At 65.2% G+C, this 23,689-nt stretch overlaps 2 protein-coding genes across 6 annotated transcripts; both read left to right on the plus strand.

Annotated features, from left to right (window-relative positions):
- Positions 1 to 1,375: 1,375 nt before the first annotated feature.
- Positions 1,376 to 5,641, plus strand: PLPP2 (phospholipid phosphatase 2). The gene is made up of 6 exons (XM_082072245.1): positions 1,376 to 1,540; positions 3,165 to 3,316; positions 3,613 to 3,890; positions 4,090 to 4,147; positions 4,277 to 4,453; positions 4,557 to 5,641. Exons 1-6 carry the CDS (start codon positions 1,489 to 1,491, stop codon positions 4,692 to 4,694), a joined length of 855 nt encoding a protein of 284 aa, XP_081928371.1. The 5' UTR covers positions 1,376 to 1,488; the 3' UTR covers positions 4,695 to 5,641.
- A 5,259-nt stretch (positions 5,642 to 10,900) lies between these two features.
- Positions 10,901 to 21,697, plus strand: LOC309449788 (transducin-like enhancer protein 1). 5 transcript variants are annotated; one of them, XM_082072183.1, is made up of 21 exons: positions 10,902 to 11,091; positions 11,467 to 11,589; positions 12,186 to 12,334; positions 12,981 to 13,044; positions 13,490 to 13,534; positions 16,031 to 16,093; positions 16,267 to 16,341; positions 16,680 to 16,875; positions 17,272 to 17,288; positions 17,629 to 17,733; positions 17,850 to 17,894; positions 18,007 to 18,162; positions 18,292 to 18,418; positions 18,503 to 18,687; positions 18,760 to 18,836; positions 19,043 to 19,292; positions 20,085 to 20,332; positions 20,508 to 20,655; positions 20,729 to 20,879; positions 20,974 to 21,050; positions 21,285 to 21,697. In XM_082072183.1, exons 2-21 carry the CDS (start codon positions 11,566 to 11,568, stop codon positions 21,390 to 21,392), a joined length of 2,310 nt encoding a protein of 769 aa, XP_081928309.1. In that variant the 5' UTR covers positions 10,902 to 11,091; positions 11,467 to 11,565; the 3' UTR covers positions 21,393 to 21,697. The 5 variants fall into 5 exon arrangements, with proteins under 5 accessions (XP_081928307.1, XP_081928308.1, XP_081928311.1 ...); XM_082072181.1 differs by having other exon boundaries at positions 10,901 to 11,091; positions 18,292 to 18,687; XM_082072182.1 differs by having other exon boundaries at positions 10,901 to 11,091; positions 20,508 to 20,879.
- The last annotated feature ends 1,992 nt before the right edge of the window (positions 21,698 to 23,689 follow it).

Genomic DNA, 23,689 nt, shown 5'->3' on the forward strand with positions numbered 1-23,689 from the left:
CACCCCGAGCGCTGGGCCAAGCTGGGAGCAGCCAGTCCTGCTGGGCCGTTCCTGGCACCATCCGCAGCCGCGTGGGGCAAAGTCCTGCCCGCAGCCGCCACATCTGCGCCCCCGCGGCCGCCCAGCCTGGAGCGTTTCCACGCCAGCCCAAGGGTGGCTCAGCACCGCCAAAAACTGCTGGGGGCTGCGGTGAGAAGGGGAGACGTATCACCAGGGGGATAAAACCTGTCTTGAGTGCCACATCCCCTCCCCGACACAGCCCGGGCATCCCCCCAGCACCAAACGACGTCCCCTCCTGCAGCATCCCCCCAGCTCTCCTGCCACGGGGCTTTCACCCTCCCGTCACCAAGATCTGGGGCCCACGGGCAGCATGTGTGGGGCAAACCCCCTCGGCAGCTGTGCCAGGGCCCCGTGGCACCACCGGGCAGCAGGGAGGCTGCACCAGGACCGAGCGGGTCAGTCCGGAGCAGAGCAAAGCCAGCAAGCGGCTCTGTTCCTCTCCTGAAATCCCAGGGCAGCCCGAGAGCGTTTCCAGCTCTGCTGGCTTCCCAGAACAGCACTGCTACTCTCCACAGGCCACTTTGCGCTTACATGAACCAGCCCAGTAGCTATCATTTGGGTGGTTTCTGTATTATTAGTTTCCTTCCGTTCCTGACCAACAGCGAGGCCTGGAGCAAACAGCTGGGCTGTGGTTGTCCCCGCTCCCGCCAGGGACTCGCTGCGGAGACCCACACGTCAACCTTTGCTCCTGTTCCTGCTCTGGGTGCCACCGGCTCGTCCTCAGCCCGACAGGCGGCACCAGGAGCCTGTCCTGCTCCGACCGTGTCTCAGGCTCAGGAAAATGCCACCCTGCATCTCAGCGGTTAAATCACAGCTTAAAACAAGGATGTGTGCTGTCCTGTGTTTAAACCCAGCCTCTCCGCTGTGTCCGAAGGCTCCCGGGGCACCCTCCCTTTCCCCAAGATCACCACTGAGTCAGCCCCATATCTGCTCTGCAATAAACAGCAGCTGCACCAACCCGGTGCAACCAGAGCGTTTTGTGGCCACTTTCTTCCACTCTTGGCTTCTCCTTTTTTCCGTTCGTTGTTTTGTTTTATTTTTCTCGGGAAAGAAGCCCGAGGCTGGCGGGACACACACGGCTCCCACATGCGGCCTCACTCCTTCTCCCCCTTCCCCGAGCCGGGACAGGGAGAGCGGCCAGGCGGAACGGGGGGACCGGAGCCAAGGACGCGGGAGCGGGGCCCGGGGAAGCGGTTGGGGGCGAGGGGGCTCCGGGCCCCCGCTGCGCCCCACACCTGCCCCGGCGCCGGCCCCACAGCCGGCCCCCCGCCCCGCCCCGGCCCGCGGGCGGGAGCACCGGCTGCCGGAGCCGCCCCGTCCCGCCCCGCCCCGTCCCGTCCGCCCGGACTTCACCTCCCGGCTGGACCCGCGTCGTTCCGGGCCATGTGAGCCGTGGGGCCGGGCCGCGGGGCCGCCACCGGCAGCGGGATGGAGCGCAGGAAGGTCTTCGTGGTGCTCGACGTGCTCTGCCTGGCGGTCGGTGAGGGCTCGGTACCGGCGCGGCCATGGCGCCCCCGCCCCGGGGGGCTCCGGAGCGTCCCCGTGTCCCCCCGCGATGCTCCCGGTGGGGCTGTGCCGCGGGCTCGGTCCGGTACTGGGGGTCTCGGGTGCTCTGCGCCAACACTGTTGCTGGTGCTGCTGGGTGGGCCGAGCCGGGGGCAGCACCGGAGGCACCTGCCCGGCCCCTGTCCCGGGGCTCGGGACCTCCGCGAGGAGCTCACCGGCCCCGGGAGCACCGGCGCCCGGCCCGGAGCTACCGGACCCCGCCATGGAGCTGGTGCCCCGACGTGGGGCCGCTCCGTTGCCCGGAGCCTTGGGGGGGCTGACCTGCGTGGCCGAGCGGGAGCGGGGGGACCCCCGGGCGAGTCCGGCGGCCTCCGCGGGGAACCGGGAGCCGGTCCCGTGCCGGGAGGCTGCCGGCAGGGCCCCGCCGCGCTGCTCGGCCGGGACGGACGTTTCCTTCTGCTGCCGCCCTGGCTGCCCGCCCGCCGGCCGGGCCCTGCGCTCCGCGGGCGGCCGGAGCGGGGCCGGGGGCTCCGCAGCCTCGGGCGGTTGGGTCCGGGTGCCCCTTCCCGGTGCCCCGCCAGCCTCCCACCCCCCGGTGCAGGCAAACGCCCCTTTCTAAAACTGACGCTGACAACCACCTAATTAAGACGGACTAAAAATAAAGGCCCAGGTCGTAATTTCAGCCTGAACCTCCCGGGCCGGGAGTTGCTTTCTTGGGCTCTAAGCACCGGTGGGGAGAGGCAGGTTCCTGTTTTTGTTTGGATCACTTTTCTGCCTCGTGTGCCGGTGTCTCTTTATTTTTAGGGGAGCTTTTTTGGAGGATGGAATTATCCAAAAAGAAAAGCGGTGTCTAATTCGAGCGGCAAATTAACGTTTGAGGTGTACACAGAGGCGTCTGCAGCCTCCCCTGCGCCGGGCGGCCGCTCCCCGCAGCCGGAGCGGGCGGGAGCAGCCGGAGCGGGCGGGAGCAGCCGGGGCTCGTTCCCGGCTCCTGGCAGCGCCTTTTGGCCGCTGCTGCCGCCGCTCGGGGGGAGCGGGGGGCGGCGGGGCAGCCCGGGGAGCGCCGAGCCCGTGGTTTGTTACCGGGAGCGCAGGAGGCGGCGGGTCCGGGCACGGAGGGACCCCCCGGGGAAGGGGCGCGGGGAGGAGGGTGCGGGCGGGGACAAAGGTGCGTGTTCCGGGGAGACTGTGGAGCGAGGGGAGGTGGAACCGCCGGGAAAGGCGGAACCGGGAGAGGAGCCCGGGCTTAAGGTGGACTGCGGGGGCACCGCGGCTCCGGGGCCTTGCCCGGGTAGAGCGGGCAGCGCTGGGGCTCCGCAAGTGCCCGTTCGTGGCCGTCTCGTGTGGTATCTGGGCGCCGCAGGCAGCTGCGAGCTCCGATAGGGCCCTATCAGCGTCGGGGCTGGCGCCCTGGCGGGTGCGAGTCCTCCTGCCCTGGGTGCAGGTGGCTCGGGACTGTGTCCCCAGAGGGGATCCGTCCCCAGCAGTGGGGCGCGGAGACCCCGGGGATGAGGGACGGGGGGACTGTGTGGCGCTGGGTGTCTGTGTGGAGCCTTCAGATGAGTATCCCCAGTCCTCACCTTCTCTCTGCCTTGCAGCGTCTCTGCCCTTCATCATCCTGACGCTGGTGAACTCCCCATACAAGCGGGGCTTCTACTGCAACGATGACTCCATCCGCTACCCCTACAAGGCGGACACCATCACCCATGGCCTCATGGCTGGGGTCACCATCACCTGCACCGTTGCCATTGTAAGGAAGCACCATCCCCTTCCCTCCGGGGCAGGGACATCCTGGCAGGTTGTACCCAGGAGCTGGGTCCCAGCCCATCTCCAGACCCCCAGCAAGGCCACAGGACCCTCAGGTCGAGCCCAGCTCTGCTCAGGGTGGTGAGACCCGTGTCCCGTGGGGCTGGTTCCCTGCAGGGAGGGGAGAGGCTCTGTGGGGGCTGGAGGCTCCTCTGCCTCAAACCTGAGAGCCGGAGCATCTTCTACCCTAGTGCTGGGGAACCCCGAGACCCTCACCCCTTGTCCCGTTGGTCCCTGCAGATCTCGTCAGGGGAGGCATATCTGGTCTACACGGAGCGCCTCTACTCCAAGTCGGAGTTCAACAACTACCTGGCTGCCCTCTACAAGGTCGTGGGGACCTTCCTCTTCGGGGCGGCCATCAGCCAGTCCCTGACCGACCTGGCCAAATACATGATTGGCCGCCTCCGGCCAAACTTCCTGGCTGTTTGCAACCCCGACTGGTCCAAGGTGAACTGTTCCATTTACGTGCAGCTGGAGAATGTCTGCCAAGGGGAGAGCAGGAATGTCACCGAATCCAGGTGAGCCACGGGGGCGCAGGACACGTCCCCTCCACCCCGCCGGCACTGCCGGGCTCCTGCCGGCTGGTGGAAGCTCCAGCTGCTACCGACACTCTCCTGCCGTAGGGCAGAACCTGCAGAATGAGGGGGTGGCTTGAAGGGGTCCAACTGGGTGCTGGGGTTAAATCTTGTGGCCTGATGTGTCCCTTTTCCCCCACAGACTGTCCTTCTATTCTGGGCACTCCTCCTTCGGGATGTACTGCATGATGTTCCTGGCGGTAAGTGCCGTGCTGCGGGCAGGCGGCGAGTCCCCAGCGGGTCCTGTCCCCCGAGCAGTGCCCTGAGCACCCCGTCTTCAGGCCGCTGGGGCCCCCGCACTGCTGATCGCTCCCCTCTTCCCTGCCCAGCTCTATGTGCAAGCCCGGCTGGTGGGGAAGTGGGCCCGGCTGCTGCGCCCCACCATCCAGTTCTTCCTCATCGCCTTCGCCATCTATGTGGGCTACACCAGGGTGTCGGACTACAAGCACCACTGGAGCGATGTGCTGGCGGGGCTGCTCCAAGGGGCCCTCATTGCCGTCCTCATCGTGAGTGTCCCCCTGCGTGACCCGACTCTGCCGCGTTGCTGCCGGTCGCAGCTCAGCCTGCGGGAGGGATCCCCGACCCCTCTTTCCCGTCGGTCTTTTCCAGGTGCGCTACGTCTCAGACTTCTTCAAGCACCGTCCCCCGCGGCAGTGTGACGAGAAGGACCCGGAGCGCAAGCCCAGCCTGCCGCTCACCATGAACGACCCTGACCGCAATCACTACAGCTACCGGGGCGCGCCGTGAGCCACGCGTGCCGGACTGCCGACCTGCCCTCGCCGCGCCCTGCGCCGCTCCCGGCGCGGGGGGACGAGGACGTTGGCTCTGTATTAACCGCTGGCTCCGGTGCCTCTTGGCGCTGCAGGTACCTGCGGGACAGCCCCGCTCCCCGGCTCGCTGTGCCGCTGCGCTCGCCGGTGCCCGGCGGTGCCGGCGCCGTGGCCGCGGGAGGCGGGGAGGTCCTCGGTCCCCTGTGCATCTGAGTCACGCTCCAAGGCTGCCGTCCCAGCCCTTTGCGTGAGGGAGGGAGGGGAGGGTGGCACGCGGGGTGGATTTATTGGGCTGGCAAACCATGCGGAGCAAAGAGCAAACAGGTCGGGAAGTCTGAGGTTGCCTGCGCTGAGCGTGTGTTATCTCTGTCAAATTATCCAGCCTTATGAGTACAAATCCTCGCAAACACAGGGGGAGGAGGACAGCTGCTGGGCTAGCAATACTTTTTTGGAAAGGATTAAAGCAATCCAGAGCTCTTCTCTGTTCCCTGATTACCTTTCAAAGCAGCCGTGGCAGGCGGCGGCTGCTCTGAGCGCAGGCTGCACGGGCTTTTCTCCGGGGGTGCCTGATCCTGCGGTGCTGGAAGCAGGAGCTTGCACCCTGCCTGCTTCATGCCCGAGGCCAGGGGATGCTCCAGCCTTTGTCTCTCCTGCAGCTTCAGCTGGTGCTTTAGGGGGTGCGGGGTGTTAGGGGGAAAGGGAGAAGCTTTCTGTGGTAAAGGAAAACAAAGGGGGATGTGGAGCTGGACACAGAACTCTGGGCTCCCTGGGAAGGTGGGGAATGGGCCACGGAGCCGTCCCAGCGCTGACACGCAGCTGCCTCCGGCACCGCAGCGCTCTGGGCCTCTTTTTAAGCTACACGCATTTTCATTATGATGTGTTTTTATAAAAATGTGGTTTTAAAATTAGATCATCCTTAAAGAATGTCTGTGTCAGGCCTGTTCTCTTGCTCCATGGATGCTCCTGGTCTTGGAGTGGACGGGCTCAAGTATTCAGGGTTTCCCCTTCCAAGGGAATGGGCTCTGAAGCCCATCGCTAGCAGGGAGGTTTGTTGTGTGGGGCACCTGGCGGGGCTGCTGAGTCCAGGAGGGACCAGGAGCACCCTCGTGGGGGGAAAAGGCCCGTCCTGGGGTGGCTCTGCCTCCAGAGCCTCTGGGTCAGCACAGCCCGGTCCGTCCTGGCCCGGAGCAGCAGCTGCCCCGCGCACCCCGTGCTCGCTGCCGGGTGTCGATGTGCTCACGCAGTGTGGGTTGCTCCGGTCTAGACAAGCCCTGACCAAAAACACCTTCGCTGTGCGGAGGGAACTCCCTCCCCACGTGATGCTTTTCTGTTTTCCTTTGAGAGTTTTCCTTTCCTGGTCCCTCCGCAGGGTCTTTCCCCCTGTCCCAGCCCCCTGGGCTGGTTGTTTAAGATCTGATGGTGTAAAACAAAGCTGGGGGGAAGTGCTGGCGCAGGGTGTCTCTGCCACGCAGTTTGCAAACAAAGGGCTGTAAAGCAGCAGCAGCAGCTTCTGGAGTGGGGGGCAGTGCGGCCCAGCGCAGGTTTGGGACCTTGGCTCCTCGGTTGTGCTTGGCCACGGTGCCCAGTTCCTGGCGCTGCCTTGACAGCCCCTGTGCGCAGCCAGGAACGTGCCAGCTCCCTTCCCTTGAGATCCGATTTCGCCCCTTGGATGCATCTCTGGAAAAACCAGCTGGGCCACAATGCTGCAGCGTGCGGCTCCAGGGGCAGGGCCGCCTGCTGCGCGGGGGGAGCGCGGCTGCTCCTTCCCCAGCCTGTTCCGAGCCGTGCCGCTGCGCGGGAAAGGGGCTGAGACCTCACCCCGCTCACGACATCCCAAACCATCAGAGATGTGCAGGCACGGAGCTGCCCCTGTGCTGGCTTCTCAGCACTGTGGACACCAGGAGGCCTCTGGGGAAGGCGAAGCAGGTCCATTTTCTGCTGCGAACTCTGTAATCCCTTCGCTGGTCCTGGTCGTGGCCACTGCAGCGGGTGACTCAGGCGTTAGGGATCCAGTCCTGGTTGTGCTGGGGCAGATTCACGCCAAGCAGCGTTGGCCCGCAAGGCATGGCCAGGACCTGGGAGCCATCCTGCTCCCCGGCGGCAGCAGCTCCACACACCGAGTGCTCAGCTGAGACGCCTCCTTTCCAAAATAAGCCGCTCCTGGCAGCGCTCAGCCGGGCTCTGGCTTGCAGCCCCGCTCTGGAGGGGGCCCTGCGTTGCCTCCCCCAGCCTGTGCCTCCTGGCCGCCTCCTGCTCTGCCACGCAGCGTCCTCCCTTCCCTGGCAGCTGGGGCTTCTGCCGGCTCTACGGGCTCGGTTCGCTCGCCCTGGCCCCATCCCCAGGATCCTTCCTGCTCTTGACATCTTTCTTCAGCTGATTGGGGCAAGAGGCAGGCGAAGGGGCTGAGCTTCCCAGTGCCCGCAACGCGCTTCCAGGAGCCGGCGGAGGCCTTGCCAGGAAGGATGTTACTCATCCCCTAAACATCCCCTTCCCTGGCCGGCAGCCACAGGAGGAGGCTGCTGCCAGATGAGCCTGCGGATGGGGGACGCGCGGTGGCCCCTGCTTGGGGACACGCCGGGAGGGGACCGGTGGCTGCAGCTGGTGCAGGTCACACCTTCCCGGGGGATGTTCGCAGCTTCGTGTGGCGTGGGGCAGGCGGCCGTGTCCCCTGGGCCTCCTCTCCGTGGGGCGTTGGGCCAGGACCCCGCTGTGCTCCCGGGGGTGACGGTGCTGCCCAGCACGGCCCTGGAGGATGCGGAGACCCCGGTGAGGGGTCGATGCGAGGCTGGGCTCCCCGAGCAGCCCCCGCCGCTGGCACCGGCCCGGCCGTTCCCCTGGGGAGCACCGGGCACCGTCCCACCGCCCCCCGGGCAGCGCCCGCCCCCTCCCGCCGCCGCGCCGCGGGGAGCACCGGGGGAGCGCCGGGGCCGTGCCCAGCGCCGGGCCGGCGGCAGAGGGCAGCAAGAGCCCGGCGGAGCCGCCGGAGCGGGGCGGGACCGCGGGGCCGCCCCGGCAGCCCCAGCCCTTCCGCAGCCCCGGCCGGGGACCGCGGGGCTCCCTCCAGCCTCCTCCTCCTTCTCTTTCTCCTCCTCCTCCTCCTCTCCTCCCATCAGTGCCCCACCGACTCTAATCGACGATTCCTATGAAACGTGCCCGGTGCCACAAAGACTCCTTTGATCTCACCAAAGGAAGGAAGGGGATAGAGAAGAAATCAAATAGCAAAAGGAGGAAGAACCGAGAATGGGAAAGCCCCCCCATGGGAGGCTGCTAAATGATGCCTTTCTCATTAGAGCAGCTGGGTAGGAGCCTGGGACCCATCCTGCTGGAGCGCGGGGGTCACTGGTGTTTGGCACAGGGGCTGGTGCAGGCTGGGGATGCCCCTCGGCCAGCGGGTGCCACTGGGAGCCACGTAACCCCGGAGCCCCACCAGAGCTGCTCTGGCACGGCGGAGCTGGCAGCCGAGCCCGGAGCAGCAGCCAGAGGGTACGAGCAGCAGTTTGTTTTCTGCCGCTTGCCAGGAGCCGCACGGAGCCGCGGCTCTGCCAGGGACGCGCGCTCGGGAAGCGCCAGCCCGGCCGCGGGATGTCCGGCCTTTCCCACCCGTCCTGGCCCTTGCTCGGGAAGGCCTGACCTGCATGGTGGTGGATGAGCTGCCACAATGGCGAGGGGTCCCCGAGCACAGCGTGGGGGCTGCTGTGGCCACAGAGAGGGACAAGAAGGGGCTGCAAGACCCGCCTGAGGGCACCAGGGTCCTGCCAGGAGCTGCATGTTGGGGTCTCTGTTCTCTGCTCCTTCACCAGCCCCCTCAGCCCCGTGGGTGATGCTTAAAGTGTCAGGGCAGAGGGGACGGGGTTCCCAGGCTGGGGAGGGGGCTTGGGGTGAAGCTGGTGTTTTAGTCCAGCTCTCCACTGCTTATTTTGTCGCTATTTTAATATCTTTTCCCCTTTTACACTCTCGCCGCCTCGACATGACCTTGGCCAAATTATTTCCCCTCCCTTTGAGATTTATGGCCCTCTTCCAGAAATGATCCGTTCCATCTACAAAAATAGACATGGTGCTGTTATTACATTTTAAAATCTAATAAGGGCTGGGAGACCGTTCTTCTGCCACTCTCCCCCCCGCCAGCCACGCAGCCCATTGCTCCAGGACTCCCGAGCCCTCTGGGCACACGCAGGGTGGCCTTAGTGCAGTCACGCTCTATTTAGTGGTTTTGTTGAGGTTATTATTATTATTGTTCTTTTCTAACAGGGCCCGGAGGTGAATTATCCCCCAGGACGGGCTCTCGTCCCCCACCAGCGCTGCATTAGGAGCCGGCGTGAGCGGCGACACGCTCCGGTGCGACGGTGACGGGGAACAGACGCAAAGGCAAATTCCAACGCACCTCCCCAGCCCCATCTCAGCCGGAGCAGGTCTGGGATCACCGGAGTGTCCTAAAGATACAAAAAGCCTAGAAAATAAACCAAACACAAAAATCAGATGTATCTTGAACATTTCAGTTGTTTCTTTCCCTCCCCATCACCCCATTTGCTTCCTGACCCGTGCGTGTGTGTGTTGATGTGTGCGGCTGCGTCTCTGTGTATGCGTTTTGGGATCGTTTGCTTTCTGTTGGATTTTTCCCTTCCTGTTTTAAACGCCTTGTGCTGTCCCCACTCCGGGCAATGTGCAGATGCGACCCCTTAAATGCCGTCACCCTTGGGTGCGGGCAGGCTCAGCTAATTCAAGGGGTGCATTTAACATTCAATTGGGTGGGAGGGAGTTTCCCTTCTGGATGGCGGTGCTGGGGTCTCTCTGAACAAACACCACCTGGGCAAAGGAAAAGGGGCTGGGGAAGTGGTGGGGTTTGCTTTGCTTTCTGCTCAGCGGAGTCACTTCATCCCCCCGCAAGGCCTGTCCCTGCGCTGGGGTGCGAGGACGGGCCCGTCCCACGGGCCGATGGCATCGCCGCCTCCCAAATGGTGACGGGACCAAGGGGACGAGCTGCGGTGGGGACGAATGGGGCTGGGCCTGCCCGTGGATTAACGTTAAACAGGAGGAGAGGGTGACCCCTCGCAGCTGCCGCTCTTCGAATGTTTTATTTCCTGCTCTGTGTAAGCCCGGATTGACCTGCAGGCAGCGGAAAACATCGAACAACCCATCTCCCTGAAAGGAGAAAAACACCAGAAAACCCTTGAGAAAAACCCAGAGGGTTGTACGGACCCCAGCGCGCTGGCTGGAAACACGGGGGGCTCTGGGGAGGAGGGCGGGCAGGACTGGGGGGGGTGCTGGGGCTGGCGACGTGGGGGTCCCTTTCCCCAGCTCAACCAGCCGCCCACGCCTGAGTCTTCCCAGGGCAGCAGCTCTGCCGTGGAGCAGCGTCCCGCGGGGCTGCGGGCGCTGCCGGGGGGGCCGGGGTGCTGGCAGCGCCACATCTGGGCCAGCTGGATGCCAGACCCCTGTGCCGGCGGGTGGGGGGAATGTGTGGGAGTCCCTACCGGGGAGCGGGCCGGGGGCTCCGGGGGCCGTGGGAGAGGCTGGAACCGGGGAGGAGGAGGAGGAGGATGCTCCCGCCATCACATGACGCAGGGAATTCTCGGTGAACCGAGACCCGCAGCCCCAGGGGAGGATTTCGGGTTTCGTTTCTTTTCTTGATTAAGGAAAATAAAAAGGGGGGGGGGGGGGGCGGGGGGGTAGGGGAGAGTGCAACGGGGGACAACGGCTTCTTGTGTCTAGTGTTTACTCAAAGCAAGGCCGGAGCAGCAGAGCGGGGTGAGCGGGAAGGGGTGCGGGCGGGGCGGGAGGCGCAGGCCGCTCGGTGCGAACCGAACCGCTCCGTTCTGCGGGAGCGGCGGGGACGGGGGGGGTCCCGCCGCGGGGCCGGGGCTGGAGCCCGGGGCTGCCGCTGGGGGGCGGCCCGGGAGCTGCCCCCGCCGTGCCCGCCCTCCCGGGGCTCCCCCGGGGCTCCCCGGTGCCCCCGCCCGGCACCGCACGGGTTAACGCCGCTCCCCGCCCGAGCCGCCCCTTATTTGGCTGCTCAGCCTCCCCAGATTGACACCTTCCGCGGCGGCCGGGGCGCTTGGCCAATGGGAAGGCAGCTCGGCGCGCCCCACGTGGGTGGGGGCCGCTCCCGCGGGTTCCCATTGGCTGGCGGCCGGGGCGATTGGCCGCACGGGCCAGGCCCCACGTGGAGCCGGCGCTGGCGCTCGTTCATTGATCGCGCTCCGCAGAGCGGCGGGCGGGGGCGCCGGGCCCGGCGGGGCGGGAGGGGGCGCGGGCCCGGTGCTGCCCGGTGCTGCCCGGTGCTGCCCGGTGCTGCCCGGTGCTGCGGGGCCCGCCGCAGTTCGGCCCGGCCCGCCCCGCCGCAGGGGTGCGCGCCCGGGGCCGGGGCCAGCAGCGCGGTGAGTCCCGTCCCGCACCGGTCCGGTTCGGTCGCCGCCGCGCCGGGCTGGGTCTGCTCCGGGACTCCCGCCGGGCGGGGGCCGGGGCCGCTCGAGGCTGGGGCGGCGGCGAGGCCGGTCCCTCCCCGCGGCCGTACCTGCTGCGGGCGGCGGCGGGGCCATTGTCTGCGCGGCGCGGGGGGGCGCGGGCCGGGGGCGGCGGGGGGTCCTGCGGCGGGCGGGTCCCGCAGGGCCCGGAAGGAGCCGCGGGGTCCCCCGGTCCCCGCGGGGATGCGGGTGGCTCAGCCGGGGTGCGCGGCGCGGGGGGAGCCGGTGTCCCGGGGCTCGGCCGGTGAGCGGGCAGCGCCGGGCGGTGACTCCCTGTCTCTCTCCCAGGACCTGATCCGGAGCTGGGGAGCGTCCCCAGGCCCCGTCCTGAGCCTGCATCGGGACCTGGAGCAGCAAGAGGGATCCTGGGCCCGTTTGGTGCTAAAGATGTTCCCGCAGAACCGGCCCCCGGTGAGCCCGCGGTTTGGCCTCGTCCCCTCGGGGCCGTGGGCAGCCAGGCGGGCGGTGACAGCCACGCTGGCCTGGTCGCGGAGGGCCGGCACCCCAAAGCGAGCCCTGCACCTGCGGGACGGGTCGGCCCTGGCCGGACAAGTTGTGCCGAGAGCGCGTAAAACCCGCAGGAGTGTTGTGGCTCTTCGCAAACAGCTGCGGAGCCCCAGCACTGCGGGGATTTGGGTTTGCCGACGTGCTGGAAGCCGGGTTGTGGTCAGGGCATGACCGTGGGACTGGTGACAAGCGGGTGGGAAGCTCTGCCGTGTGGCACGTGGGTGAGGACGGAGCCCGTGCCGGGGCTGGGCGGGAGGGCCCGAGCGCTGTGTGCTCTGTGCCGCTGGTTGTTCATCCTCCTGGTCTGGCTCAGTGGCTGAACTGGTGCTGAAAAGCTGGAGAATGCTTGCCCTCGGTGCCCGGCTGTCACCGGGTTCCTCTGCGGTGACGGCCTCCTCCTCCTCCTCCATGTGCTGATCTCCCAAGCGCAGGAAGCCCCAGGGAACTCTGGAACCTCGCTGGCCATGGGCAGTGACCCCGGGGTCCCCTCCTCTGCCTAGGCCCATCTGCAGGCACCCTCGGTTGCCTCGGGAGCTGCTGTCGCTGCCAGCGCCATCCCCAGCACCCCCCAGTCCCTCAAGCTGACCTACCCAGAGACGCTGGACCGCATCAAGGAGGAGTTCCAGTTCCTGCAGAACCAATACCACAGGTGAGGAGCTGCGAGAGCTGCTGTGCCAGCAGGGTCCTGGGCACCCAACGGGTGCTGGCGAGAGCTGGGTGTCCGTGCGGGCTGGCGGGAAGCGCCGTCCCGTGCTGCTGCGGGCACTGGTCCATCTGGAGCACGGCTGTGCCAAGCACCACCTTGGGAGCTTGAAATGACACAGCCAGAGGGAGAAACTCGGCTTTCTTTTGCCAAAAGCCCTGGGACGAGGGTGCTGACTTCCAGGGCCCGGCTTCTGGGCTGAGCTGGAGTCATCACTTATCTGATCCGCCGGGATCACCTCCCCTTCCCTGCGCGGTGCTGGGCAGAGCAAGGTTTGAAACGCAGCTCGGCTTTGTAGCTCGCTCCATTTGGGAAGCAGATGCTGGGGAGGGGGTTAAAACTGCAGACTGCTTCCCGATGCCTTGATCCCTTCGCTGTCCATCTCCTCTTTATCAGCCCCTTCCCACCCTCTTTCAGGTGGTTTTCTTGGCTTGTGCTGGCAAGTGGGGTTGAACCTGAGAGCAGGAGGCTGGAGCATGGGGTGTGCTGGGAGCGCTTGTGCTCTGTCCAGCCCGGGAGACTTTGGGAGGTGGGCAGGGGGTTTCTCCCTCTCCCTCCCTCCCTCTCTCTCCTCTTCTCTTTATTTTTACAGCTTGAAGTTAGAATGTGAAAAGCTGGCAACAGAAAAAACAGAAATCCAGCGTCATTATGTCATGGTGAGTGAGCTGCACCTGAAAGGAGAAGGACGGCGGGGGGTGTCTCCTCTGAACCATCAAAGGCCGCGCAGCCCCGGGATGCTTTGGCTTCCCCGTGCGTTGGCTGTGTGCTTGGGCTCTGAGAGCTGCTTCCCGTGCCTGTTACGGTCTGGTTTCCCCCGGCACGAGCTGTGGTGTTGGAGCGAGCCCGGCTGTCCCAGCGCGGTGACAGGGCCGTGGCGGCGCCTCTCCCACGCGGACGGCGACTGGGTCCGTTCTGCAGCCGTGTGCCAGAGACACCTCTGCTCCCAGACAACGAGCTGGGAACCGTTATTTTTCCCCCTGGCCTGGCCGCAGTGTGGGTGTTCGTGAGCAGGGTGACCCCACACACCAGCACCGGGGAGGAATTTCGGGCTGTGAGTCCCCCTGGGCTCCCCATGCTGATGCTGACTTCTCTCCTTTGCAGTACTATGAGATGTCTTATGGCCTGAACATTGAGATGCACAAACAGGTGAGTGTCAGTGGCGTGGGAGTGTGTCCCAGCTCCCTGTCCCTGCCCCTTCGGGGTTGTCCCCACGGAATGCATGGGAAGCATGTCCCTGCTGTAGCCCATGAGGGCTGTTTGGGGGTTGTGCTCCTCTCCCTGGACGTTGGGAGCTCTGCCCGCTCCGTGTCGTGGCCTTGGCCCGTCTCAGCTCTCTGCAGACGCGTGCACTCTGCTGTGAGCTGCCATTTGCTCGCTGGCTTTCGGCAGCGTGTTCTCAGCTGGGTTGTGATAAGCTTGTTGCAGCGGGGAGAGAGCAGTGCTGGAGCACTTGTGCTTGCACGACTGTTCACGTCGGTTGTGCGCGGCTGCTCGGGGACCGTCATGGAGGAGATGGGCTCCCGCAGAGCGAGGGGTTGTGCCGTGTCGCAGCAGGGTGACGAGCTCTGGCTCGCTGCCTTTGCAACTGCCCAGCGCCAGCTGGCCCTGGGGCCGGCTCGCCAGGGCGATGAGGAGCATCCCGAGGTGGGGAGCAGCATCGGGTGGGCTCCCCGGGGCCTTGGGGCTGCACATCCCCCCTCGCTGCCTCCCCATCCCTCCCTCCCTCCCTTCCTCCCGCTGCGCCGCGCTCCAGGTCACCAGCTGCTCTGAGACAGAAGGTTTCTTCTCATCTATTTTTAAAGAGGCTGCGGAGGAGCCTGCCGAGGCGCGCTGCAGCCGCGGCCCCTTCCTCCCCGCGCCCGCCGCCTCCGCCAACTGTTGCGTGGGCGCTGGCCCTGGGCTGCCCGGCACACACTGTCACCAGCCCCGCGCCTGCCGGTTAGGGGGTTGTGCCGCTCTCGGCGTGTCCCACGGCGTGCCATGCCCCGCGCCGTCCCACCGGGCGATGCTGAGGGTCTGCCCGGTCCCCCGCTCCTCTCCTCCGGCTGCTGATTCTCCCCAGCCCTCGCAGGCGCGTGTTTTCTGCTGGTTCCAGGTGCCACTGGCCGCCCGCCAGCGAGCTGTCTGCACTTTTAACAAGGGCCCGTAAGTCTGCTCTGACAGCCAGCGGCCATTGTGTGAAAAATGGGAACCGCCTGCGCGGGAGCCGCGGGTTATCGCCGCCGCGGGGAGATCGAGCCGCCGCCTCTCCTCCTCGCTCGCTCGTGGGCACGGGCAGGGCTCTCGGCAGCGCCGCGGGCGGTGCTGCCCCGTGCCAGCATCCCCGGGCGCCCGCGGCACCGGTGAGGGCAGCGCTGGCACCGGCAAGGGCCGTGGCACAGGGGTGGGTTTGGAAGGCTGTGGTGATGCAGCTTTCCAGGCAGCCACAGCTCAGCAGGGGAAGCTCAAGCCAGGAACGAGCAGGAGACGTTAATCTATTTATTGTTGGTTTGGGGGTGCTTTTTGGTGTGGAAGGGGCCTGTGGCTTTTTATAAAACCACCTCTCCAAGTCAGCCTGGCCTTGGACTTGCTTACCGCGAGCCAGAGGGGAGGGGACGGTGCTGGTGGCTGGGGGGGCTGAAACAGCATGATCATTTTTCATGCTGAGAGCGTTAAAGTGCCAGTAAATTGCACATTAACGAGTGCGAGTGAATTGGAGGCAGCTCTCCCCAAGGAGCTGCTGCCCATCAGTGCATTAGGGAAGAGAATCCATCACTGCCGGCCCCGGGAGACAGCTAAATCCTTCCCAGAACCGCCGGCTGCCAAATCTCCTTGCTCCCCCCGCTTTCTTTCTTTTCTTTCTCTTTTTTCTGCCTCCCTCGGAAGGGGAAGCGAGGGCGGGTGCTGGATTGTTCCTGCTCTCTATGGGTCTGGCAGAAATGGGTTGGTGGCTCTTCCAGAGGGCAGCGCGGGGTGTCCCTGGGTCCGTGTCCCAAGGTCCCTGTGGGGAGATTGGGGACTTGGCTCCATCCCCGGCTATTGGGGCCCTTCAGCCCCAACAAAAGGCTGACAAGAAGCTCTGGGTTCAACCCCAGGGCTGTGGTTGTGGGGCTGGGGGTGGGCGAGCTCCGTGCTCACCCCCAGCCGGGTGGTGCAGCGCGGGGCCGGGGGGTCCTGCCCGGCCGGGGGTGCGCTGGGGGCACAGCGCGCCGCTGCGCTCCCTCCCGCGCCGCTCCTGATTGCCTGTGGCACTCAAGTGTTGCAGCAAAGCAGCAGCTGCGAGGAGAGCACCTCTCCAGGGCTTCCTGCGGCCAGAGAGCGGCAATTAGCGGTTGTGGTGCCGCAGGAGGCTGCGCCGAGGGCGGAGGGAGCCTGCGGGGGCCTGACCCGCGGGGCTGGGAGCTGTGTGGGGCTCCACATCCCTGGCAGGGAGGAGGTGGGAGCCCTCTTGGGTCGTGGTGGAGGATGCTGGGCTCGTGGTTTTGGTGTTGGTGGTGTTAGGAAGCAGCTTTCCTGATTTTTCCGCCCCTCCCCGGGGCGTTTCTGCTCCTTGGTGCTGAGCGGCAGCTCCTGGGGCTGCTGGGGCGGTGGTGGTGGGGAGGGGGCTCCAGGTTGGGGGCAGTTCTGCCGCTTGCCCTGAGGACGCTGCCTCTCTGCTGCCAGACGGAGATTGCGAAGCGGCTGAACGTGATCTGCGCCCAGCTCATCCCGTTCCTGTCTCAGGAGGTGGGTGAGCCCGCGGGCTCCGTCCCAGCACACAGAGCTCCCTCGGGGCACCGGGAGCATCCCTGCTCTGGGCCGGGCTGGGGGGGTGGCTTTGCCCCATCCCCTGCAGAAACAACGCCCTGCGGGCGCTGGGGTCCCAGCCCGGGGTGACCTGACCCTCCTCTCTCCCGCAGCACCAGCAGCAGGTGGTCCAGGCCGTGGAGCGTGCGAAGCAGGTGACTATGACCGACCTGAACGCGGCGATCGGGGTACGTCAGCCCTCTGCCTGCCACTGTCCCCACACCCCGCGTTCGCTCGGGGTGCAGTGGTACGGTGCTGTGGGTATGGGGAGCGTCCCCCATCCATCCCAGTAGCTCCTGTCACAGGGTGGGTGGAGGTAGCGGGAGGGACGTGGTGGAGGGACGTGGTGGAGGGATGCGGTGGCCCTCGCAGCTCGGCTGGGGACACCCTGGGGTCGTGTCCTGCCCCTCCTCACCCAGCTCAGTCCCCGGCTGGCCCAGGGCTGCTGCTGGAGCCGCTTCCCCCTGCCCAGCAGCTGTCCTGACACAGCCCTTCGCCTCTGCTCTCTCCTCCTGCTGCTCTCCAGCACCAGCTGCAGACCCAGCACCTCTCGCACCACGCTCCCCCCATCCCCCTGACCCCCCACCCCTCCGGGATGCAGCCCGCCAGCCTCGCCGGCATCGGCAGCGCCCCGGGGCTGCTGGCGCTCTCAGGGGCGCTGGGGGCCCAGGCCCAGCTCCTTGCCAAAGATGACCGAGGAGTCCACGACACCGAGCCCAGGGGTGAGTTTGGTGTGACTGTCCCAGCAGCCAGCAAACCTGGGAACTGGTAGTGCTGGGCCCCGGGGCTGCCTCTGTTCCCCATGGGCATCTCCCTGGGGTGGGGGCCGGGGCTGGGTGGGGGGCGGCTTGTCCCACGCCTGAGGGCTCCTGACCGGGCTGGTGGAACGGGGGGCTTGGTGCCTGCGAGGGGTTTGGGTGGGGAGCGTCCCCACCGAGCAGCACTGCTGCAGTGGGACAGGCTGGGGGGTCATCGTGCCGCTGGCCTGGCCCTGCCACGAGCACCCCTGCACCGCGGGAGGAGCGGGCAGCTTTCCCGGGGCTCTGGGTGGTGGCACAATGTCCTTCCTTCCCTCCTCCTCCTCCTCCTGCTGCGCCAATGGGTTGCCACGGCGACAGAGCGGGACCCCGGCCCCGTAAGTGCCTTTTCCTTCTCTTGCACCGTTTGGCTGTGGCTGCGCAGGCTCCGGCCGGGTCCTGGGGCGCAGGCGGCTGCGGGGACGGCTCCTGCTCCCCAGCCGAGGCCTCGCTGCTGGCGCAGCTCTGCGGGGGGCAGCGGGTGGGTGCGCTCGCCATGGGGACCCCTTCCCCATGGCATGTGGGCGAAACCATCGTGTCCGCCTTGTCATGCCATGGTGGGAGCTGAAGCCTGAGCTGGCTGCACCGGGGGCTGCACGGGGTCCCTTGTGCCACGGGGCCGGTGCAGCCCCGTGTTGGTGCTGCCTGTCCCAGGAGCCCCTGACTCCGTGTCCCCAGAGCTCCCTGGCGCTGCCCAACGGGGAGCGGGCACGAAGCATCTCCGAGTACCTGAGCAGCACCAAGAAGAGGAAGGTGGAGGAGAAGGACTTTGTTACGGACTACGTGAGTCCTCAGCTGGGACATCCCTGTCCCCTCTTGTCCTCCCCACACTCCAGCATCCCAGCTGGGGGTGGGGCAGCCACAAGCCCCTGTGGCTCCAGCTGCCCTCTGCGTTTCAGGGCAGCGACGCGGACAAAAGTGAAGACAACTTGGTGGTGGATGAGGTCAGTGCGCCGGGGGGCTGGGAAGGGGCAGGGGGGGTGTCACAGCTCGCTGTGGCCGGGGTGTCCCTGTCCTCCTGCCTGCACTACTGCAGCTGAGCCCATTCCCCCCCAGGACCCGTCCTCCCCGCACAGCGTGCACTCCTACTCGTCCCGGGAGAACGCGGCGGAGAAGGTCCCGCTGGGGAGGAAGGAACCCGTCCCGCTCAGCCCGACCTCCATGGCCTCCTCCAGCAGCACGTCCCCGTCTCGCAGCAAGGATGCGCCCACGGTACGTGTGCTGGGCTGGGCTGCTGTGGAGGGTGAGGAGCGGGGATCAGCTTGCTGCGGGGGGACCTGAGGAGACACCCCCGCAGGGCGGAAGCGTGGCTGTCAGGTCTCCCTGCTCTGTTCCCGGCAGGTGGAGAAGGCAGGGACGCCCAGCCTGAAGTCCAGCACCCCCACCTCCCAGGGTGACACCGCGGCCCCGGCCTCCAGCGCTGCCCAGTTTCGCCCCAACGCTGCCAAGGCCTCCGTGGACTCCCTGGGTGAGCTGGGCCTGAGCGCTGGTCCCGCAGCCCCTGTGGGTATGGCCCCTGCCCTGTCCCTTCACGCCGCCTCTCCCCTGGCAGCCCTGGGCCTGAGGAACCCGCTGGGAATGCAGAGCCCCTACTCAGCCGCCTTCAGCATGGCCCACCCCGCGGTTAACGGGGACATGGCCGGGACCGGCGCCTACGGCAGCCTCCACCTCATGTCCCCGCAGCTCAACGGGGCTGCGGCCGCCGTGGGAGCCGGCAGCTACGGGCGCTCCCCCCTGGTGCGTGAACCTCTTGCCGTGGGGATGCGGGGCCGTGGGGCGCGAGCGTCCCTTACCTGCTGTTCCCCGCAGGTGGGCTACGACCCGCACCCCCACATGCGTGTCCCGGGGCTGGCGGCCAGCATGCCCGTGGGGACGTCAGGGAAACCGTAAGTGGGGCTGCCTGCAGCAGGGATGGCGTGTCCGGCAGCGGGGGCACAGCCTTGGCGGGGGCAGCAGCAGCCCAGCCGTGCCCGGCCAGGCTTCACCGGGCACCGCGCTGCTCCCGGCTCCCACCGTGCTGCCGGGGTCGGGCACGCTGAGCTGCTCTTCCCCCAGGACCCTGAGCGGTTCTCGCTGCTCTGTCCCCTTCCAGCGCCTACTCGTTCCACGTCAGCGCCGACGGGCAGATGCAGCCGGTGCCGTTCCCACCCGACGCCCTCATCGGCTCCGGCGTCCCCCGGCACGCTCGGCAGCTGCACACCCTGACCCACGGCGAGGTGGTCTGCGCCGTCACCATCAGCAACTCCACGCAGCACGTGTACACCGGGGGCAAGGGCTGCGTGAAGGTGTGGGACGTGGCGCAGCCGGGCACCAAGACCGCCGTGGCTCAGCTGGACTGCCTGGTGAGGACGGGCTGGTTTCCCTGCACTGTGTCGTGGTGGTGGTGTCTGGGGTCCCCGTCAGGGACCTCAGGGGTGCTGGGGGTGTCTGTGCACTGGGCAGAGTCTCTGTGTGTGTTTCTACGTGGGGCTGGGATGGGGCTGCTGGGGCGGGATGGTGGTTCCATGATGCCAGCGTGCCACCCCGCACCACCCATCTGTTCTGAGTCTCCCAAGCTGTTGGGGGCCTGTACAGCACCCCCCTCTTGGCATTGCTTTTTCTGACTTAAAACGAACCTTTGCCATTGTCAACCCCTGGCCAGATACTTTGTATGGGCTGCAATCACATTGGCTGAAGCATCACTGATGCAGCTCTGTCCTTGTTTCTGCTTTTGCTTGTGTGAGTCTGGCTAGAGGGAGAACTCCTATTTCTTTTAAAAATAAATGAAATGGTCTGTCAGGCCTCAGCTCACCAGAGCCAGGCGGGACGCACAGCCATCACCTGAGAGTATTTTTAACCTGTGTTCTTTGAGGTTTGTTTTAAATGGGCTGCCGGAATCGGAGTCCCTGTGCCTGCTTTGAACAGCTCAAACCCAAGTCCTCTCCTCGACTTGCTGGCCTTGAGGCCTGGGCAGCCTGACAAATATTCCTGGATGGTGCTGACCTTGAAGATACAGATGCATAAGCAAGGAAATGACTGAGTCATGATCATTTCAAGCTGCATCAGAAATTCGGGAGCAGGGAAAAATGGTGTTTTAGTGCTCGGAGCCATAGGCTGTTGAAGGGCTTAATGGGGTCCTCCCTCCTGCACCCCAGAACCGCGACAACTACATCCGCTCCTGCAAGCTGCTGCCCGACGGCCGGAGCCTGATCGTGGGTGGAGAGGCCAGCACCCTGTCCATCTGGGACCTGGCGGCCCCCACGCCCCGCATCAAGGCCGAGCTCACCTCCTCCGCCCCCGCCTGCTACGCCCTGGCCATCAGCCCCGACGCCAAAGTCTGCTTCTCCTGCTGCAGCGACGGCAACATCGTGGTGTGGGACCTGCAGAACCAGAGCCTGGTCAGGTGAGCCCGGGCCAGGGCGGCGCGGGCAGGGCTGCTCCGAGCTCCTGGGACCACTCGGTCCCCGCAGTCTGACCCAGGCCACGGGACAGTCCCTGTCCTCGCAGCCGGGGTTTCACACTGCGGATGCTGTAGCCCTGACGGCTGTACCCTCCCCTCCCGGTCTCCACTTCTCCAGGCAGTTCCAGGGCCACACGGATGGCGCCAGCTGCATCGACATCTCCAATGATGGCACCAAGCTGTGGACGGGGGGGCTGGACAACACGGTGCGGTGCTGGGACCTGCGCGAGGGGCGGCAGCTGCAGCAGCACGACTTCAGCTCCCAGGTAGGGCCGGGCTGGCGGGAGCTCCGCGGGGCCGGGACCGGCTGGCGCTGCCCGAGCCCCTCTGTCCCCCCAGATCTTCTCCCTGGGGTACTGCCCCACGGGAGAGTGGCTGGCCGTGGGCATGGAGAGCAGCAACGTGGAGATCCTGCACGTCACCAAACCCGACAAGTACCAGCTGCACCTCCACGAGAGCTGCGTCCTCTCCCTCAAATTCGCCTCCTGCGGTAGGCGAGCTCCGTGTTTTCTGCTGGGGCTGCGTGCGGCCCCAGATGGGTCCTTTTGGAGTCCCGAATGCTGACCCATTTTCTCCCGCCCCAGGGAAGTGGTTTGTGAGCACGGGGAAGGACAACCTGCTGAACGCCTGGCGCACGCCCTACGGCGCCAGCATCTTCCAGGTGTGCAGCCCTCAGCGTCGGGGAGACGTTCCTCTGGCTGCGGTTGTGCAGAGCGGGGACTGCCTCGTATAACCCAGCTGTAAATGTATCTTGGCAATAATCAGCCCCGTACACAAACTCGTCCCTGCAGCCTCCCCGGGCACAACTTGGTGCCCCAAGGCCATGGGGTGGGAGTGGGACCTCATCTGGGGGTGCTGCTCGTGCTCACCCTGTGCCCTCCTCTCCTCTCTCCAGTCCAAGGAAACCTCCTCCGTCCTCAGCTGCGACGTCTCCACGGATGACCAGTTCATCGTGACCGGCTCGGGGGACAAGAAAGCCACAGTTTACGAGGTCATTTACTGAGACCATGAGAGGTGCCAACTGCGGGGGTCCCACGGCACGTGGACACGCAGACATCCCTGCGATGGATGGACGGACGGACGGATGGGCGGGCTCTCCCTGCCCTCCCGCTGACTTCCCAAAGAACGTGCAGCCCGTGGCCGCGGCGGCCGAGCCCGGGGCGAGCGGCGAGGGCCGGGGTGGCCGTGGGCCCGCGCCAGGCGTCGCGCGGGGAGGCGGCCGCTGCTGCTCGCAGCAAATTGCCCGGGGAATTTCTCCTTGTTTTGTTCTTTATTTGTTGGTTTGTTTCTAAATCTGGACTGAGGGAGCTGGGGAGACGGGGCGGGCGGGTGGGTCTGGTGGTGTTAGGATTTTTGGTTGGTTGGTTTTAACTTTTTGTTGTGTTTTGTTGGTTTGGTTTGGTGGGGTTGTTTTGGTTTTTTTGGTTAAGGTTCGGGGCCAGGCTGGAGAGGATGGTCTCTGTCCTCATGTCCCTCTGTGCCTCCTCCTAGGCTGTATTTAATAATAAAACCAAACAAAACAGCACAGCAGCACCCTGTCCCGGTCCCGCGCGCGGTGACAACCCCGCTGCTGTGTCCCCATTTGCAGCCACTGTCCCTGCAGCTGCGGGGAGAGGCCGGTGCTGGAGGAAGCGGTTTTGGAAGGAAGCGAGATGGGAGCAGCCGGCGCTGGTTTATCGGTCTGGCCTCGCGCCAGCGCGGCCGTGGGGAAGCGGCGCTGGGGCCGCGGGTTGGGGAGCGAGGGACAGAGGGGACGCCGGGGGCTGCGCCTGGACCTGGCGCCGTGGGGGGGCTGAGCTGACCCAGCAAGGGAGGTTGTGCCCGGATACACGGCTGGGAATCCCCTCCGTGGGCTGTTTTGCTGCCGTATTCAGCCCTGCAGACACGGGCAAACCCGCTGCTCGGGCAAGGTTGTAATTCCCCCTTCTTCAGATGCGGATTCATCGCCCGGCTGGAGACAGGCACATTAAAGAGTCATTTACTAGGCACAAGCGAGTTTGTGTTCCCCTGGATTGGGATTTGCCAAGATCGCACCATAAATTAGTGTGTTTCCTGGAAGAAAGTAAGAAGAGTAAAAAAAAATAATAATTAAAAAAAAATAAAAAGAGATAAAGTGGAACATTTTGTAGCCAACATAAAAGCCAATAAAGGAACATTTCATTTCCCACTGGGAAGGGAGGGACGGTGAGTTGTCGCAAAGAGGGGAAGGCAGCGCAGGGCTGAGGGCCAAATCGTTCAGCATCCCGTTGTCCCCTGCTCTCCCCAGCGTGGCAGCAAGGTGACAAGCCTGGCAGGGAACACCAGCCGTGCCCCAGTGCCTCCCAGTATGGGCAGAGCTCACCAGTGGGGCAGGACATGGCGAGGGGACAGCGGTGCCCTGGTCCGGTCTTCTGCACGCACCAGTTACAAAGTGCATCTCGCTGCCCTTGTGCAGAGCCCGAGCGAGGGCGGCTCAGCTTCCCAACGTGTGACGAGGGGACCAGGACGCTGATCAGCTGGGGGAGTCTGTCTACCCTGTTCTCCAACCCCGATTCTGCAGGGACATAAAGCCTGCCTGCACTATTAATAATCCTTGGCATGAAGCTGCCACAGTTTTCACTACTATGGAGATGTCGAAGTGAAAAAAGCTACTGCACAATATGCAGGAGGTGTCACAATAACTCAGCTGCTATTATATATTGTTCTCTTTATAATAAATACCACAACAGCCCAGCCTGCATTGCTGGAGTCATAACAAGTAGGGGTTTATTTTTAATCAGAAAATGTACTGATTTTTAAAGATAGACACACAGCAGCATCTGAACCTGGTGGAAGCTCCCTGTGCGCTCACACACCAGCATGTTCCTGCCTGTTAATCTCAGGCTGGCTTCCAAGGACCTGAGCCCAGCTCAGCTCGGGCACATCTGCGTGTGTGACATGCAAGAGGCCCCATGGCAACCAAGTCCTTCCAGCAACAAAGTCTGTGGCTAAATTCCCCATGTCTCTGCAGGGATGCAATTGATCCCCCAGGACAGAAACTACAGGGTCTGCTCCTCAGGCATCAGGTTTAGGACCAAAGTTTGCATCCAGAGCAGCATTTACCATTGTCTGGAGATGGGAGATTTGCTCGGGGCCAGCTGCAGGTGAATTCCCTCGCCTTTGCCTTCCCTCCTGCTCATTGAAATAAAACAAAACAACTCCCTATGTAAACCTGCACTTGGGAAAGGATGTGAAAATGAAAATCCAGTGGTGCTCCCCGCATTGCCAGCGCGGTTCAGGTCCTGCGGTGCCACATCAGGTTTAAGAACCTGTGAGAAACCG

This window comes from Streptopelia decaocto (assembly GCF_964273445.1).
Source record: "Streptopelia decaocto genome assembly, chromosome: 24".
NCBI classification, from domain to species: Eukaryota; Metazoa; Chordata; class Aves; order Columbiformes; family Columbidae; genus Streptopelia; species Streptopelia decaocto.